The 15,130-nt window shown below is 44.0% G+C and overlaps 1 protein-coding gene across 5 annotated transcripts in view; it reads left to right on the forward strand.

Moving 5' to 3' along the window:
* Positions 1-15,130, forward strand: part of Cpne4 (copine 4) — a 597,421-nt gene that overhangs the window by 573,131 nt on the left and 9,160 nt on the right. For all 5 annotated transcript variants that reach the window (XM_050139472.1, XM_050139476.1, XM_050139473.1 and 2 more), the window contains 3 exons: positions 10,009-10,063; positions 11,283-11,334; positions 12,762-12,895. In XM_050139472.1, the coding sequence (XP_049995429.1) occupies positions 10,009-10,063; positions 11,283-11,334; positions 12,762-12,895 (241 nt within the window). The remainder of the gene's footprint in view (positions 1-10,008; positions 10,064-11,282; positions 11,335-12,761; positions 12,896-15,130) is intronic.

Here is a 15,130-nt window from a genome sequence, read left to right on the forward strand (position 1 = left end):
AGAGAAATTCCAGCACATAAAGTGATTTCTGTTCTTCCTGAGTTCATTATTGGTAATAACCATGCTAAAAATAACAATAGCAACAAAAGAGCCTGTTACTGCCACAACGCAGTAAAGGCTGGAAAGGCTTGTGAAGCCCAGGTCACGGTTATAGGAGAGGTCAACCAACCTCCTGCCTGCTGAGGTCTCTCTCTGCATTAGCCCTGGCCAGCAAAAGAACCCCGATGTGCCATAGAGACACTTAGAGAGTACATTAGCAGGTCCTACGAAATCAATGAGCAATGAACATGCACAACATTCCTCCCCAATGTCTTTTGCTCTTTAAATGACCTTGGTGAAGTGTGTGGTGATGGCTACTCTTGGTCGTGTCTACTTGACTATATCTGGGATTAACCAAACCCCAAGTGACTTGGCACACCTGTGAGAGATTTTTTTTAATTAAATAATTTAAAAGTGGGGAAATCCACTTTTAATCTGGATCTTTTGAGGGAGGAAGAGGCACCTTTAATGTGGTGGTCCACATCTTCTGGTGGCAGCCTATATAAAGGACATTGAAGAAGGATACTTTCACTTTTCGCCTGCTTGCCCTCACTGGCAAGTCCATTCCTTCACTGGCATTAGAGTCTACTTCTTCAGAATTACAGTGTAGACTGAAGACCAGCTGATACGTTCAACCTTTGGAACTGAACAACTCCTGGATTCTTGAACTCTCCACTGATAGACAGCCATTGTTGGACTAGCTGGACCATGGCCTGTGAGCCATTCTGATAAATCCCACTTATTTGAAAATAAAGAGTTTCCACTCTGATTTCTTCAGGATCCAATTCAGGGATGCTATCTAGAGGGGTTTGAACCAGGGGGAGATTTTTACTAGGGAGGAAAGAGTCTGATGCACTGCATCTGTGCAGTGTTGGAGACTTCTTCAAGCTTCTCCAAGACAGAAGCGTGAGAATTGTCTGCCTTCCTTCACTCACACAGAAGCACGTTAATAATCCAGTATAATCTTGTGTGTACACGTAAGGAGATAAGAAGGGAGGGTGGGAATGTTTTTAGGACCCCTAATGTTTGGACCTTGAGATGTAAATAGTAGAAAGTAGCTTTCCCAATGGAGTGTTAGGTAGATGCTGTGCTCAAGCCCAACCTAAGCAACATCGTAAGACCCCCATATAAAATCAAAGTTAAATAAGTGGATAAAAACTTGAAGAAAAATATGGAGTATATTACAAGAACTATGAACCTGCAGGGAAAAAGGCATCCAATATGAAATTTCAAAGGGTGGTGTGGTCAGTTATTCAGAACAGAGATGCTGAGACCCAGAGTCTGCATCGCGATCCTGTATCACCTCCCTTTGCTGGTCCAGATACGCATCCATCATCAGAAAGCATTTATTGACTAATCCCTGCAGAGTGTGTTCACTTCCTGGTTGCCTCACATGCAGAACGATTAGTCAGAGTGACTGGACACCTTTTCAAGTTTTTTATTCCTTTAGAGTGTCAATCAGGCAAAAGTTGACAGATATTTTGCATTCTGCCAAAAACACAGATTCCATCTAAACATAAGCTATGTCACCTTAGGTGTGACATGAGGAATCATTAGAAACGAATCCTTTTAAATTTTAATAGGGTAAGTCTGAAGTCATCATGCCCAGCTGGACAAGAAAATCACCTTCGGGCAGCCCAAGAAAGCAGCATTTTGTGTCTAAAGAAGGCAGGTCTTCGTTAAAATAGCAAATTCTAAAGAAGACAAAGAGGTTTGAGAAAAACCTCCATGCTCTTTCAAGAGACTCCCTAGGAGAGCTTGGAATGCAAGCTGCTCCCTTTAAAGCTGACAAGGTTGGACAGTTTCTCTTTTGTGTGGGTGGATAGACAGTAGACAGGCAGAGTCGGAAAATTTCAAGTCAGGGCTCTGGAATTAATTTATTCTTGCATCAAAGTCAAAAAGGTTGGCGATTAAAAAGAAACACTCGCATAAAAACTGACAGAAGGCATCATTCCCCCTCCCGCAACCATGCAGGGGTTTCAGTTCCCGTGAGCCTTAGCAATCCCTCTCTGCCTCTGATGGCCAAGGGTTTTCTCCTTGCCTTGTACAGTCATCGCTACAGAATCATTAGCAGTGACCCATTGAGGAGAACAGCTTGAGGAGTCATACATCTCTTCTCCAAATGACCTTGAAGAGAGGCTCCCCCAACCACAAGATAGCTGTCCCCAAATTCAGAAGATACTGCTACTGGCCTGTGCTGTCCCTCACCCTCTGCAAGAACGATCCCAGCCCACATGCCTCGACTGCCCACACAAATGAGTGTGCGCACACACATGGACAAAGACATACCTGCATGCATGCACGTGCACCCCTGGGCACACACATATACACATTCCCTGATGCAGTATAGTTCTGGTCGGCACTATCAAGGCAAAATCCAGAGCGCTCATCTTATAGGGAAGGAGAGACCATTTATTCTGGAGCCATTTTGAATGACCACAGCCTGAGAACACAGATTTAGATTACTCCAAGTGGCAGGTTCCAGTGTGGAAACAGCTTCATGAAATTTTATAGTTTCACAGAACAAACAAAGTCATAAATTAAGGCAAGTTTAAAGTATATTGGTGGGAACATCAGTGAGGTAGTTACAGTAAGATGGGGAGGCTTTCTATAGGCCCAGATTGCTATCTCATACTATTCTTAGCTTTCAGGTTGGTGGAATTAGCTCCAACTTAGATGTGGGTAAGGAATGGCTGTCCCAGGAGCTAATGCTAGCCCAAGGTAAAGCAATTAGCCAATAGATGAAAGCGCTCCAGTCTCTCCACAGTACTGAAATTCTGATCAGTCTCTGCTGCCACGGCTTCTTTCAAGAGCGTTCACTCACAGCGTCCACGCTGCTTCTACACCTTTGTAAAGGACTTTCTTTTCCACCACTAGCCCCCAAAAACGACATGGAGGTTGATTATGAAAATTAGGCCTTAGCTTAGGCTTGTCCCAGCCCCACTAGCTCTTATAACTTAAACCATTTTTTAATGTTAATCTACCTTCTACCACATGGGTTCTTACCTCTTTCCCACTTTGTGTGTCCAACTCACTCCACGTCTCAGTGGCGTCCAGACTTGTCTCCTTCTTCCCCTCGCTCTGCCCAGAAGTCCCGCCTCATAGTCTCGCCTAGTTATTGGTCATTCAGCTCTTTATCAAAGCAATCACAGAGATACATCTTCACACAGTAAACAGATATCCCAAAGCACACCTCAGTGTCAAAGTAGCGTAATTTTCTTGGGGCCAACATAGTTCTGGGTCTCAAAAAGCACGAACAGTCCTCTAACGAAAAGCCTGGTCTAGGCCTGCTGGCCACCAGCCTGTGATCTTAGTTACTTTGGGAACTGAGACCAGGAGACAAAACAGAAGATCAGGGTTCTATATCAGTACAGCCTTCGCCATACTCCACCTCACCCCATCAGGACTCTCATCTTTGTCTGCGCATCACAAAACACTTGGGAAGCTTCAAACATGCTGACGCTTGGATCTCACCAAGAAGTCACCAAGGCTGATTTCATGGTCTGCTGTGCACCTTGAATGGGATTTTATTGTTGTTGCTCTAATGGTTATCCAGCCTTGAAATCCATCATTAAGTAACGAGTGGCTGGGTCAGTTAGAATGGCAATGTCCCTGCTGGAACTCCTGGATACCAATCCCCTTGTGTGGGACAGCAAAACAAAAGAAACAACATGGCAGAATTTTCTCCGTGTAGCTCAAAGTCTAGTGGATTGCAGAGGTGTGTCCATAAGCCACAGTAAATCAGGTGTTGTGGCTCATACCTGGAAGCCCAGCACTAGCAAGGCTAAGGCCAGAGGACCATAGGAGTTCAAGGCCAGCCTGAGATATGTGGAGAGACCATATCTCAAAACAACAAAAACAAGCATAGTCCCAGCTCAGCATGGCCCAGAAAACCCTTCCTGTGCAAGGCTGGAGAGTGTGTAAAGGGAGGAAGGCCCACTCTGCCCTGCTGGAAGGAGGACAGACAAGGAGAGAACCTTCATGGTAGTGACTGGGGTACTCAGTGTTCTGACACACGGCCTCTGTTATAAGAACATAGATGAAGTTGTTATTCTAAATCATTAGGAGCAGGCCAGCCTCTTGTGGAGAAGAGTCAACAAGGCTAATAGAAAGAGTATGATGACATACCCTTAAAGGGTCCTGGTGACGGGTAGACCTGGTACCTCTGTTCTCGTGAGATTTATGTCTTTGGCTGCAAACTGAAGGCTCATCTAGTTTCCTTTGCAGAGCCCATGCAGTTCTGCCTATTATAAATAATCAATACTGGCGGGTGTTATCTTTAAGACTCAAAATTCAATCTTTAAAAAGAAACTGAACACAAAAGGAGAAAGGATTCCAGTGTCTAAAGGTCAGGTTGGACAAGTGACCTCTAAGTGTTTGTCCCTTGGTTTGATTGTCTTGTTCATTTGCCTCTGAAGGGATTCTGTAAAGGTATGCAGCCCTAGCACATGTTTCACTGGAGACATCTTTCTTTGTTGTAAGTTTAAGTGGAGATAAGAATTGAAAATTCTGGAGTGTTATAAATACAGGTATTTAAAAACGAACTCTCATGTAACTCTTGTAACTGCCCAATATAATCTAAAAGCTGTGCTGACTGAGTATTGGCTTTTTTTTTTTTTTTTACAAAAAATACCTTGTGCATACCAGACACTCTACCATCTGAATCCCTTCTCTAGTACTCAGGGTATCATTATAAATTTGGTTTGAAGTCATACAAATATATAAGGAAAACAAGGATATTATATGCATATAATTTTTAATTTCTAAAATGATTCATTATGAAGAGATTCAAATTATTCTAAAAATATCTCTGGATTAAATTTTTATTGCAGCCTTAATGTGAATATTATTGATCTAAAACATTCATATGTTAAGAATCTCAGACTTTAATTATTGTATATAAGAAATATAAAGGTTTTGGAAATCAGCTCTCAACAAAACAGATGGTGTGTGTGGAGGTGGGGGAGCCCAGTTTGCTTATATATCTATGGGTGGTAAGGGCTACCTATTGCTCACAATGCAGAATCTATCATAAATTCTAACCAATTTTTTGTCTGTGTCAATATAAATATTAAGAAATTTGCTCTTATAAACAAGTATGTGAAAGTGACTTTTAACCTATAGTATTGCTCAATTCTTCCAATGACATAACCATCCCTCCCCCTACCATAATAGTTTATAACCAAAACTGTTTAGGGGATGGAGTCTGCAGAGATGGCTCAGCAATTAAGAACACATACTGCTCTTGCAGAGGATCTAAATTCAGTTCCTAAAACCCCCATCAGGAGGCTTACAGCACCCGTAACTCTAGCTCCAGGAGAGCTCCGTCTTCTGGCCTCTGCCACATCTGCATTCACATGCACATGTCACAGACAAACATATATACATACAAATACACACACACATATGAGAATGAATCCTTAAACAGCATTGTGCCATGGTACACATGTGGGTTGGAGGACAGCTATTAGGTGTTGGTTCTCTGCTTCTACCATGTGTGTCCCAGGCCCAGCTCAAGCTTGGTCTTCAGGCTTGGTGTCAATCACCTTTACCTACTGGGATATCTTACCAACTCCAAAAAATTATTTTAATGATTTAACGACTGACAATAACAACATCCTAAATTCTTTCTTTTACACAGTACTAGTGATTGAACCCAAAGTTATCTATGGGATGGGTAGGTGTTCTGCAACTTAGCTACACCCCACAATTTTTAAAGTGAAAATTGGCAATGACCTGAGTTGCAGAAAATTTGGTTCCCTCTGACCTCTGTAGAAGTTTTCCTTTTCTTGATGTTTGAATCATGTGTTCGGTAATTGAATCTTGGTACTCTGTACTTGGAGCTGGGATCCTGGTACTCTGCACTCGGAGGTGGAATCTCCATACTCTGTACTGGGTGCCGGAATCCTGTAGGATAGTTCCTCTACTTGGTACAGTCAGTTTTTGTTCTCTGAAGCAACACAGCATAGCAGTTGAGACTCAGAAGAGGTAAAGAAAAGAGGAATCATGAAGGGAAAGGGGTGAATGCGACCAGGTCTCACTATCACAGAGCTCCCAGAAGACTGATTTCAACAAATTATATGTGTGGAAGTAGGAGCATTGAATGCTGATTTTGTTTTTAAAAAAGAAAGTCACACCCTCATGTCCCCAGAAGACTATTGCACTTCTATCCCTGGACCTCAAGTTTAAGATGACTATGTGCAAAATTCTTTTCACCAAGACCCAAGTGCTCTGGAAGGCCACCATGTCTGAGCTGACCCCCACTGCCATGCACACTGTCATGTAGTATGCATCCCTTGGCGTGTATTAATGTCTTGCTTTAGCGCAGTGTTTCCTTAATGGACACAGTGAAATGTACTTAAGATCAAATTTCCCACCTGGGGGATATTTGGACATTGGACATGGCCATTTCCTGGGAAACTAAGGACAGCTGATAGGTCACCATGGAAGGACACGGACCCTTTTGTTGTGTTTTTTTGTTTGTTTGCTTGCTTTATGGTGATGGTAAGAAGTGTAGCCTTTACCAGATGGTAATATGCTTCTGAAATGTCCAGGTGGGCAGCGTTTGCCTAGGTTTTTCTCCCAACAGTTGCTAATGGCCCTTTTGCTCAGTGCCCAGTGGATTGGGTTCTGACTTCTTTGAAGTGTTCTCATAGAAAGCTTTCCTCTGTTCCACTTCCTTCCCTTGGTCATTGCATAATACTCCTTTCTGCCTGGTCTTATTTTTAAGTAGGAGGAATGGACTTTAACTCTATTGTGCTAGGCTGGGAATTTTTTTCTTCAGTATGTTTATAAAGTAGAAGCTTTATAGTGGCTGACTTCAGAGAACTGAGCCCTTCTGCAGCATTAATTATTCTCCTTATAGGTGAGGCGTTTCCTGACCGTCTTACTCTTGAAGCTCAATTACGTAACAGGGCCTGAAGCTCGGCAAACTTTGAATCCCCAAGGGTGATTTAGCAGGTGTGAAAGGAGCATCATTAAGGCCTCAGCGTCAGTGAAGGGAAGTAGGTAGAGCATTAGATCTGCACACACCCTTACCAGACATCCAGAGAGAGAGAGAGAGAGAGAGAGAGAGAGAGAGAGAGAGAGAGAGAGAGAGAGAGAGAGAGAGAGCCATCAAAGCAGACAGTAAGTTAAGGATGTAACACCTCCAGACTCCTGAGGCAATCCTGCTGTGGACTGTCCAGGACCCATGCTTGCCACCAGGAAAGTCTTCTAACTTAGCCAGCAAGATCCTCCCCTGCCTACCACTCGTTCTTTGGCTAAGGAGGAAGAGCTGAGGCAAAGTCTTTCAATCTTTCCAAGGACCAGGAGTCCTGGTTTTTTTTTTTTTTTCTCCTTAGAGCTGTTACTAATCCTCTGTAAGCTATGGTGAGTCTCTGATTTATTTGCAACCATACTTTCTCTAATGCCTGTCAGAGGCAGTGTACGACAGAGCCTGGCCTGACACAGCTATCAGCAGACAAGGGAGCTTGTGGTTTCAGAGAGGACTTCAGCCTTCGCTTTAGAGAACTCTGCTTTCGCTAGATCTGTAGCTCCACCTGCGTACAATCCATTACATGTTGGAAGGTTTCGTCAAAGTTGTCAGTGGTTGCTAACAACTTCTAAATAGGAAGGGATGGGAGAGAATCTGGTTTTGTTACTTGGATTTTCTTGAAGTCACTCAGAAAGTGAAGCTTGGCCCAGACTGAATCTTGACCAACTCTAGGGAGAACTGAAAACTATAGGAACAAACCTCATTTGTGTTCTCCCTAGGAGAGAACCCAAACAAAGGTACTTGGCAGGAGAAGGACACGCCTTCTCCCAAGACCGGTATTTCAGAGCGCCACTGCAGCACACAGTTTGCTTAAGAAAGGTCTTGTGTGTTGCCTGTTTGGGGACCAAGGTCCTGGAATTGCTAGTAGCTGTTTAACATTACGTGTAGTTATTCCATTATAATGGTAAATAGAATATCATGGTCTTGGGATAACATTTACTCTGTCTTCCTAAGATTAGAATAAGTGGAACTCTCAGGGCTGTGTAAGTATTTACAGCAACTGGGAGAGAGCTAGTGTGTCAATAAATGTTAACACCCCCGCCCTTCCCCATCCCCTTAACTGGAGTGCAGTACAGTTAGGTTTAAGATACAACACACGAAATAGAAGTGATTGTAAAAGACACCAAGACAAACAACGGGTGGGTGTGACTCGCATGGATCTTCATCAGAGTTGTATTGCGTATACCCATGTCTTAGCGACTTTAAAGATTGTGTGGACTGTACCATTAGCTGTTTATTGAGCAGAGCTTCAGTGAAGAAATACAGCAATGAAGCTGAAGGGACAGGGCAGTCAGGCTCAGTGGGCAGTGAGAATGTAAGATATTAATAAACCGGGGCACTATGGCATGTGTCTAGAGTCCCGGCTCTTAGAAGGCTGAAGCTAGAGGTCTGCCATGCATTAGAAGCTAGTCTAGACTACATTGCAATTTTTAGACCAGTGTGGGCTATAGAGTGGGGCCCTGCCTAACAAACATGTAAACGAAAACTTTTATTTATTTATTAAATTTTATTTTACATTCCAGCCACAGTTCTCCCTCCCACCCCTCCCTCCGTCCCCCGTTGCCTCCACCCCAGCCCACCCCTCATCCACTCCTCCCAATAGGTAAGGGTCTCTATGGGGAGTCCACAAGGTCTGGCACATTAAGTTGGAACAGGACCAAGCCCTTCCCCCTCCATTAAGGCTGAACATGGCATCCCACCATAGACAATGGTCTCCAACAAGCTAGCTCATGCACTAGGGATAGATCCTGGTCCTACTACAAGGGGCCCCTCAGATAGTCCAAGCTGCACCTCTGTCTCCCACATATGGAGGGCCTAGTTTGGTCCCATGGAGACTCCACAGCTACTCTAAACTCTAGAGCTGATGAGTTTCCACGAGCTTGGTTCACTGTCTCTGTAGATTTTTCCATCATGACCTTGACCTACCTGGCTCGTGTACTCCCCTTTCTTCGATTGGATTCCCAGAGCTCAGCCTGGTGCTTGGTTGTGGATCTCTACATCTGGTTCCATTGGTTACTGGATAATAGTCGGGGTATTCACCGATCTGATTACAGGGGGAGGCTAGTTTGGGCACCCTCTCCACTATTGCTAGGAGTCTTAGCTGGGGTCGTTCTTGTGGATTCTTGAGAATTTCCTGGCACCGGGTTTCTCCCTAGCCCCATAGTGGCTCTCTCTATCAAGATCTCTCTTCCAATGTTCTCCCACTCCGTCTCTCTCCCCCCTCAACCATCCCGTTCCCTCATGTTCTCATCTCCCATCTCCTCCCCTTTATCCCACCCCCACCCCCACCCCCACAAAACACTGGGTCCCTTTGAGTTCAGGAAGTAAGAAAAGACAATGCAAATAATTAGTTGTTTCTTATGTGTATGTTTAAGGTGGAGGCACAGGGATCGTTATGAATGAGATCATGCCTTGTGGGGTAGCAGCCTACTGAGCTTCCCTGTGCCTTTTGATATCTCCTCAGATCTGGGCTGTCTCTGTTTAAACCCTCGCTCTAATCAGCAGCAGCATCTTCGGGGATGCTTCTCTTCAATGTGTCTACCTTCATGAAAAATAAAGAATACTCATCTTTTTTATTAATTATGTATATGGACAACCCTAATTCAGTCATTGATTGGAATTGCCAAATTCCTCATCATTCACTATTTCAAGGAAACATAAAATCACAGCTACGGGGGTGGGATATATACAAATTCTGGGTCCGTTTTACTCTTGGTTATCAAATTTAGTAAAAACTAAAAATTAAAAAAATTGTTAGAGTATATGCTAATGAGTACTGAACGGTAAGGAATGTTTCTTCATTTTGATTATTTGTGCCATTGCGTGAGTCAGCACTTGGCTTGGCAACGTGTCCTAGAGAGGTTAAGCAGGCTCATGTTTTCCTTCCTCCTTAGATGAATAAATGAAGCAGCTTCTTTTTTGTTTAATTCCAGTGACAAAATGTTCCCGGCTTTTGGGTTTGGCGCCAGGATACCCCCAGAGTACACGGTGAGCGGAGGTGGGATCGTGTGCCGCACTGTGGAATCTCATCTTGGCAAGCTTGCTTTTGCTCTCCATGAAGCTATGGTGGTCCGAGATATAACAAATAAACAAATAAACAAATCAATAAAATCTGGGTATTCTTGGTATGTATTTTAAAGGTCTGGTTACAGGAATCCTTAGTTTAACTCACTGCCAATATGGTGAGAGACTCAGAAAACACCCCAAACCACTGGGTTCCAGGGATTCAAACTGTGTCCATCCAGATCTTGCAGTCTAAAGAAAAACTTGAGCTAAATCAACCAAGTAGGGCAGCTCACTTGCCTGGACAGTGGGCACACACCAGCTGCTTCACCTGTGACCTCCCACTAAGAAAGGAGGCGTCTGTCTTTTAATGAAGTGACCTATTTTTTAGTGCCCAAGAGATTCGATGGTCAGAAATACCTTCGAGGTGGAATTTTCCATGCAATTCCAAGTGATTTACTAAAACTGTCCAGATGGCAGAAGAGCCCATTTCTTTTATCAGATTTTAGGGGGAGGAAAATAGCAGGCAGTGTATCATCAGCCCTTCTGCTTAGGCACTGCCAGGCAGGGGGGCTTGGGATGGAAGATTGCAGGCTATACCGCTCTATTCATTTTTGTCAGAAGTAGAAGTCATTCTAGTTCACCTGTGTATACATGAAGATCCTCGTGCTCTGTAATTCTGTCTGTCAGAATGATCCCTAAATGTCAACAGCTTAGCCAGTGCCTCCGTAAGCAGCACCATGCCTATCAGTCAGCTTGAGTTCATTGGGTGCTTATTTTCTTACACAGGTGGGCACAGAGCTCATTCAACTTGAACCCTTCAGTCTGTGGCCAGTTAATCTAGAAACGATTTGTAGTTACCTTTTTCTGAAGCCTTTTTTCTTTCTTTCTTTCTTTCTTTCTTTCTTTCTTTCTTTCTTTCTTTCTTTCTTTCTTTCTCTTTTTTTTTAAAAAATATATGATTTACTTTTCCCTCCTGCCAGCATTTATCAGATCCTAGAAAATCTTCCCGGCACTGCAGCTCCACAGGGAGCTGAGAATTCACCCTCCATCTCAGATTGATTCTAAAATGGTGCCTTCTGCTTAACTCACAATGAATGAACGGCCATTTGTTTGCAAACCCTAAACCCCCAGTGCCTCCTTATTGGATCCAAGTTATAATTCTCCTTTCTTCCTTTTTTTTTAAATTTTAATCGGTGTTTAGGTCTCTCATGACTTTGCAATCAACTTTAATGAAGACAACCCAGAGTGTGCAGGTAAGTCACAACAAGAAAGGGCGCCAGTGTCTCAGAGCCTGGCTCTGTGCACCTCTCTAGGTTCAGTTCCTATCTCCTAGAGCAGCAGCTCAGCTGGGAGGGTCCACAGCACAGAAACAGGTTCAGAGAATCCAGATTAGCCACCTTGCTCCTTGGGAATGGAGGATTACTACATAGAGCGGGGCGGTGCACCCTGGAAGAGACAAGGCTGGGAAATCTTGAGCTTTCAATAAAATCCTGGGTTCTTCTAATCAAAATAAAGTTAATCAATCCATTAGCTTTACTGAATTCATTGATTAAAGATTAATTTTAATTTTTTTAAATAAGAGAATGGCCCATGAGGGACCAAGGTGAGACATTCCTCTTTCCGCTTCTCAACTTTTCATCTGGATTTTCCTCAGCGTCCTCTCTGTGTAGATTTAAAGAGAGAGCGAAAGGCAGAAATCATTTGACACTTCCAGCACATTGACCAAGGTGATTTAGAACAAAGAGCTTCATGGTTTTGTTCAAGAAAGAGCCCCAAGGCTTAAACACTTGGTCTAGCCCATGTGACTGTGTTTTCTCCTGGCCAGATTCCCACACCTGGTTTCACAAAATAATGATGTTGAAAGAACAATGAAAATTATCATACATTCCAGGCAGTATTTATTCTACAATCAGCACCATGGTAAAACACAACAGGAACTTGTTTGGGGCTTCTCTGAGCCCGAAGACCTGGATGTATTTGTTGAGTCGGCAACACACATTTTCCAGAACTTGCGGCAGACTGTGTAACCTCTCTAAGCCTCTGCTTCTTCATCTAGAAAATGGTTGCAGCTTCTGCTTCCTTAAGCTATGGTGACCTAATAAGGACTTAAATGGGGCAAAGTTTGTGGAAACAATGGCTTTTGATTTGGCTCACACTGTGGTTTGATTTCAGTGGGGGAAGGGAGGCAGCAGTACACTGACCTAGTATTTCCTTTTGCTTTAAGAACTACATGTGACTGTACCTGTTAGCTTGGAGTTTTGTGGGACTCCTAACAATGGGAGCAGGGTGCCTCTGACTCTTTTGCCTATTCCTAGGATCATTTCCCTTCTATTAGGCAGTCTCATCCAGCCTTGATATGAGAGTTTGTGCCTAGTCTCGTTATATCTTGTTATGCTGTGTTTGGCTGATATCCTTGAGAGGCCTGCTCTTTTTTAAACAGAGAAGGAGTGGGTCTTGGGGAAAGAGAACAGAGTGGGTAAAGAACTAGAAGGAGTGGAGGGGGAAAACTGAAATTGGGATATATTGTATAAGAGAAGAATAAATAAAAAGAAAAAAGGGGGAAACCTATGTGTGGTGTAGATAAGGACTATTTGGACAAAGCCAATGTTTTACTTTTGTGTGTGTGTGCAAACCCATTTGAAGGGACTATGGGCGTGTTGATTTTCCCATCTCACTTTAGGAATTCAAGGAGTTGTGGAAGCCTATCAGAGCTGTCTTCCCAAGCTCCAGCTTTACGGCCCCACCAACATTGCTCCCATCATTCAGAAGGTTGCCAAGTCAGCTTCGGAGGAGACCAACACCAAGGAGGCATCGGTAAGGAGAGGGACAGGTCACTTATACTGGGGTCTTACCCTGCCTCTTTTGGATATTGGTCATGACACCCATTATAGTCTGACAATCAATTCTAGTTTTTCTTTTGTTTTCAAATTAATTACTTGCTTTTATTTGTATTTATTTTTATTAATTAATTAATTACATCTTGTGCTTCAGCTGTACTTGGAACAGTTGAATCTTGCTGTCAGAGGGTAGCTGGGTTCTGGTTGTACCATATTGCTCTTTCTATTAGTGATTATGTTCTTCCACTGGTGTACAGGCATCTGGATGTGGGACGACTGTAGGTTTAGGGGTTGATTCTTGATTTTGTCTTTGTTGGATGGGTGTTTTATTCCTTGGTTTCTGTTTCCTCTCTGGTCTTGTGGCCCAAGCGGCCAAGGGTTTTGGTGACTGGTGAGTCTTCAGGCCCAGTAGGGTGTCTCCACTGGGGTTTTGGAGGCCTCGGGTCCCTAGATCCTGCCTAGCCTCCAGTAAAGCATTCTTCTTCAGACCCAGCAGAGGAGGTACAGTCTAGGTTTGTTGGGCTGGCTTTAAGAAGAGTTATTGGGCAATAGGTAATGTCTTACCTGGGGTCCCTAGGACCAGTCTGGCCTCTGATAAAGCTGCTGCTGCTGAGAACAAGGGGAAGGGGCCAAAGGATGTGCCCTGTAGTCAGGGTCTGGGTGATGTGAGCAAGTGTGTGGGGGGGAGTAAAGGATATGCCCTGTGAGCAAGGGGGAAGGGCCAAGGGGGAGGGGCCAAAGGATGTGCCCTGGATCAGGGTCTGGGAAGGTAAGTCACTTACCTGTTCTTCCCACTGATGTTAATTGTACCTGGGCCAATGGAGTCCACTGGAGTTGTGAGAAAGGTTTGGCTGCTGAGGTTGATAAGGTGACAGGGGTTGGACAGTGGGGTGTGACTTGAGAGAGCAGAATCCAGAGGATGAAGGGAGGCAGGCAGGTCACCACTGGTGAAGACTTCCCCAGAGCAATGAGATTCCATGATTTCCGATCCTAGTATATCTAAATGGCTTAACTCCTCTACCTTCAATTTCTTCATCTGGGAAACAGTGGGTTAATGAGACCCAAATCTGCCAGGAAGGAAAGTTCAGGGCAGACACAATGGTCTACCCCTTTGCCTGAACACAGACACTCCGTAGTGGAAGCTACTGTGGTCACCTCCTGTTCCAGGAAAGAAAACGAGTCCAAAACTGAGCTTGTTTTCCAATATACCCAGACTGCATGAATAAAGCAGTAGTTGAAGGTCTGGGGAAATGCTGAGTCAAATAGTGCTTGCTATGTATCCACGAGAAAGTGAATTTGAACCCGCAGCACCTAGACAGACATCCAGGCATGGCTGTGCACCTACAAACCCAGCATTCACTTGGGGTGGAGACATGCTGATATCTAGAGTTCTCTGGCCTCTGAGCCTCACTGAAACCTTGAACTTCCAGATCAGTGAGAGACTCAGGACAGTAAAGTGGAGGGTGACAGGGGAAGATGCCCAATATCCTACTCTGACCTCCATCCACGTGTGTGTGCACATGAGTGAAAGCACCCTCAAACTCCAGTGAAACACACACACACTCCACACACACACAAACAGGTGATTCTACCTCATGGTGATGAAGAATAGTAGTAGAAAATACAACAAACATTTGCTTCAATTGTTTGGTTTTGTTTTTTAGGAAAGACACAAACTACAGCTCCAAAGCTGAGACAAAACTGGAGCCTGTCTTTTGACATTTTAGAAGTAAACATGTCACCCTTTCCTGCCTGTTATTTAATGGGGTCAGCCTGTTTCTATCTAGCTTTATGATGTTTTCCAAATGGAGCAAGCACTATAGCTGTCTGAAAGCTCCATGTAACTTGAGCGTGGCTTCCGGGATGACACATTCGCATAAAGAAGATAGCCTTTTACCCTTATCCTGCAATAATTCCCCTGGTCTGCTTGCTCTGTCCCTGTGTTCCCTTGGGTTCAGCTGGACTGCGGACCACATTTCTACCAAGTGTCAGCTGCTACTTTTATGTGCCAGAACACATCCTCCCTCCCTCCCTTGTGTAAACATTCCTGAAGTATCTCCCATTTAATCCAAAGCTGTCCCTCCTTGGCCCTACTCTGTCTGTTAGCATTTGTCCCTAGTGTTCTAACCCTGTGCAGCAAATTCCTTGTGAGCACAGTGAACTAAAGTGAAGTTGATTTGAAGGTTGGCAGGCCCACGGACGCTTGGGACTT

This window comes from Alexandromys fortis, unplaced genomic scaffold (assembly GCF_014885135.2).
Source record: "Alexandromys fortis isolate MF-2015 unplaced genomic scaffold, M_Fortis_MF-2015_v1.1 scaffold_36, whole genome shotgun sequence".
In the NCBI taxonomy this organism is placed as follows: Eukaryota; Metazoa; Chordata; class Mammalia; order Rodentia; family Cricetidae; genus Alexandromys; species Alexandromys fortis.